Source organism: Coffea arabica, chromosome 6c (genome assembly GCF_036785885.1).
Source record: "Coffea arabica cultivar ET-39 chromosome 6c, Coffea Arabica ET-39 HiFi, whole genome shotgun sequence".
Classification (NCBI taxonomy): Eukaryota; Viridiplantae; Streptophyta; class Magnoliopsida; order Gentianales; family Rubiaceae; genus Coffea; species Coffea arabica.
In genome coordinates this window covers 23,287,086-23,290,495 of record NC_092320.1, presented here as the reverse complement: position 1 = coordinate 23,290,495, position 3,410 = coordinate 23,287,086, and the positions used below count along the sequence as shown (strand labels likewise).

Sequence of the window (3,410 nt, the reverse complement as noted above, 5' to 3'; positions counted from 1 at the left end):
AGTGAGAGTTCTCCAAAGTCTGAAGGCCGGCCGAAACACTTTGTTTGGTTATCCTTGATTTCTCTCACGACCAGCCACTTCACTAAAGACCAACGATTTTTGAACTCTCCGTGCGGACCGTGCCTCCACTGACCATCTCGCAGGCTCGCACTTCGGATTCTCCAGTTGCAACTTTCAATCTCGATCTCCAAAACCAGAGGCAAGGTAACTTTTAATTTTGGTCTCCAAATTTTTTATCTGTCCGATCTAATGTGTTTTCTCCTTTTTTGTTTAGAGTTTTATTTTTATGGTACTTATAAACTGCACCTTGGTTTTTATTTTTTTTTTATTTTTTGTGATTTAATTGTGGATGTCAAATCTTTGGGTCATAGAATGGTCTAATATATCTTGGTTTACTATCTGGAAGTGGAACTGCCCTTTAGCTCTAGCTTTTATGAATCCTTTAATTTGAACTGCATTACCTGAGTACCCTGATGGTAGCATTCACTGGAATGTATTTTTAGGGAGTTGAGGTAGTTGTCTTTATACAGTTTTTATTGGTAGGTATCCAAATATGTTGTTGATATATGGCAAACCAGTATTAAGGTTTGCTGGTTTTCATAATGAATTGGCCAATTGGGTTGGATATCCAATTAGTTATTTTATTTTAACTTAAACTTGCTTATTGATTTTTTTTCATTTCTCAATCAAGGAAAAAATTATCCTGTCAATCTTTTGACTGCTGTGCATATTCGAACCACTTTATTAGAAATCAAAACTGGGAAATTCTGAGGTATGAATTTGTTGTATTTGCATAGTAACATTTTTTATACAATGATCACTTTGTTATTTCTCTTATGTGTACCAGTAAATACTTTACCTCCTTAACAATGTCCTTTTTTTTGGCATTAGATGTCAGATGCAAACAATGAAGACATTGTTATTACAATCACAGATGTTGAAACAACAAAAACTGCAGCTGAACAAGAACCTGAAGGAGAAGAAACAAATAAAGAGGAAAAGAGAAGTGAAGGTCAGGTCCAAAGTTTGGGCCCATTTCACCAAGATTTCACCAAAGGAGGAGGAATGTACTTGCAATTATTGCAAGAAAGTTTTCTCCTGCCGCAGTAAAGGAGGAACAACTTATTTACATCGACATATATTTGAGGGCATATGTGTAGCCTACAAAAGAGTCATGGGTGGACAATCGTCAAAAGGGCAAACACTTCTTAGTTTCCCCAAATGTAATTCAGATCAAGCTAGTAACTCTGTTTGAAAATTTGATCAAGAGAGTAGTCGAAAAGATCTAACAGAGCTTATAATTAATCGAGAGCTGCCATTCAATTTCGTTGAAGATAAATCATTTCAGAAGTATGCTCTGGGTCTTAATCCGAAGGTTAAATTTGTGTCTAGAAATACAATGAAAAGTGACTGTATGAAAATATATGAATTTGAAAAAAATAAATTGAAGGAGATCTTTTTGCAATCCAAACCAAGAGTATGTTTGACAACAGATACTTGGTCATCTAAGATAGATCTTCCTTTCATAGCATTGACTGCTCATTTCATAGATCATCATTGGAAATTGCATAAAAAAATTATCAATTTTGTCTTGGTTCCAATGAAGGCATCAGGGGAGAATCTATCTGATATAATTATCAATTGCTTGCTAGAGTGGAATGTTGATAAGATATGCACCATAACTATGGATAATGCTTCAACTAATGATGTTGTTGCTAGATGCCTGCAAGAGCATTATTCATTTAGAAGTGCATTATTGGTAAATAGGAGCAATATTCAAGTTCGTTATTGGGGTCATGTTCTTAATTTGATTGTTCAAGAAGGATTGGATGAGATTAATGATTGTATTCATAGGGTTAGGAATGCAGTGAAATATATTAGAGGATCTGCTAAGAGAAAACTTGAGTTTCTATACTATGCTGACCAGGAATGTATTTCTAGAGGCAAAATGATATCTCTAGATATATGTACAAGGTGAAACTCAACATATTTAATGCTTGAATCTGCATTACATTATAGGAGAGCTTATGACCGTATGAAAACTCGTAATTTGAACTTCAAGGATCCTCCCTTGGCTGATGATTGGGAAAAGCTCGGATTGTTCATGGTTTTCTAGAAACTTTTTACATTGTCACAAAAATTTTCTCTGGCAACAAATATTGCACAGCTAATGTGTTTTTTCGTGAAATTTACCGTGTGTTCATGTTATTAAGGAAAACTTCTATAGAGGACAGCCCACTTCTTGGAAGTATGGCAGTGAACATGTTGGTGAAATTTGAGAAATATTGGCTAGAAAAAGAGCCAAATATCTTGCTATCTGTTGCTTTTGTTTTAGATCCCAGGTTTAAAATGAAAAAATTGAAGACCATCTTTAATAAGATTTATGAGAGCTATTTAGCACCATATATGCTAGATCGTATTCAAAAAACACTTCAGGATCTTTTCATTGAGTATGTAAAGGCTTATGAAGTGAATTGTCAGCAGGATATAACTTCACAAAACGAAAAAACTATAGGGACAAGCAGCAACATTTCTTCCACAGCAAAGAAGAATTACATGGATGATTTTTATAGTCTTGACAAGGAAGAAGATAGTACTTGTAGCAAGACAGAGTTGGACTCTTATTTGGAGAAAAAGATATATCCAAGCAAGGCCGATGAAGAAGAATCATTTAATGTATTGGATTATTGGAGAACTCATGCAGCCAAATTTCCAATATTGTCCATGATGGCAAGAGACATTTTAGCTATTCCTGTTTCTTCAGTTGCATCTGAGAGTGCTTTCAGTACAGGAGGACGTGTTTTGAATAAGTTTCGTAGCTCATTATTACCCTTCACTGTTGAAGCATTAAATTGTGCTCAAGATTGGATTAAAGATATACCTAAGGAAATTGATTTTGAACAAGAATTTGATCCTAATTTTACTGGTTAGTAGCAATATTTAAAAATTTTCATTAATTATTTGATTTCTTGTTGATATTTAGACTAACAAGTAGTGTTTATTCTATCAGCTCCTCCTTCGTTCAAGAGTTAAAATCAACTCCTCTACCGATTTTTTTGAGAGCTAATATTGGTAATACATATTTAAAACTCTAGCTTTTTTTGTTCATTGAATAAATTTTTATGTTGACATAATATTGATTGATTTCTTTTTGTGTTGGCATGTTTGGATTCAAGTCACAAAGCTATGAAAAAGTTCTAATATTTGAAAATATATTGGCTTATGACCATGTGTCTTATTATTATTTTTAATGTACTTTGAATGAATTAGACATAAATATTGTTGAAAAAATTCTTGGTTTATGTACTTTTTAAGAATTATTACTCGTTCATGTTTAGTTTTAATATTGCACTTCTGTAAATGTTAAATCAATTTTACAACTTAACAATTATAGCAATTATATTAAGAAA

The 3,410-nt window shown here is 33.1% G+C and overlaps 1 protein-coding gene across 1 annotated transcript; it reads left to right on the top strand.

The window, feature by feature from the left end:
• The first annotated feature begins 1,600 nt into the window (after positions 1-1,600).
• Positions 1,601-2,931, top strand: LOC140008691 (zinc finger BED domain-containing protein RICESLEEPER 2-like). Its single transcript, XM_072053543.1, has 2 exons — positions 1,601-1,931; positions 2,168-2,931. The coding sequence occupies exons 1-2, from the start codon at positions 1,601-1,603 to the stop codon at positions 2,929-2,931; spliced, it is 1,095 nt and encodes a 364-aa protein (XP_071909644.1).
• Positions 2,932-3,410: the final 479 nt, after the last annotated feature.

What these genes read in the sequence shown, in the direction of transcription:
- LOC140008691 (XM_072053543.1), top strand. Translation starts at nt 1,601, where the DNA reads ATGAAGGCATCAGGGGAGAATCTATCTGATATAATTATCAATTGCTTG. An exon ending in ATACTATGCTGACCAGGAAT is followed by an intron (nt 1,932 to 2,167) that starts GTATTTCTAGAG and finishes AATATTGCACAG; the next exon opens with CTAATGTGTTTTTTCGTGAA.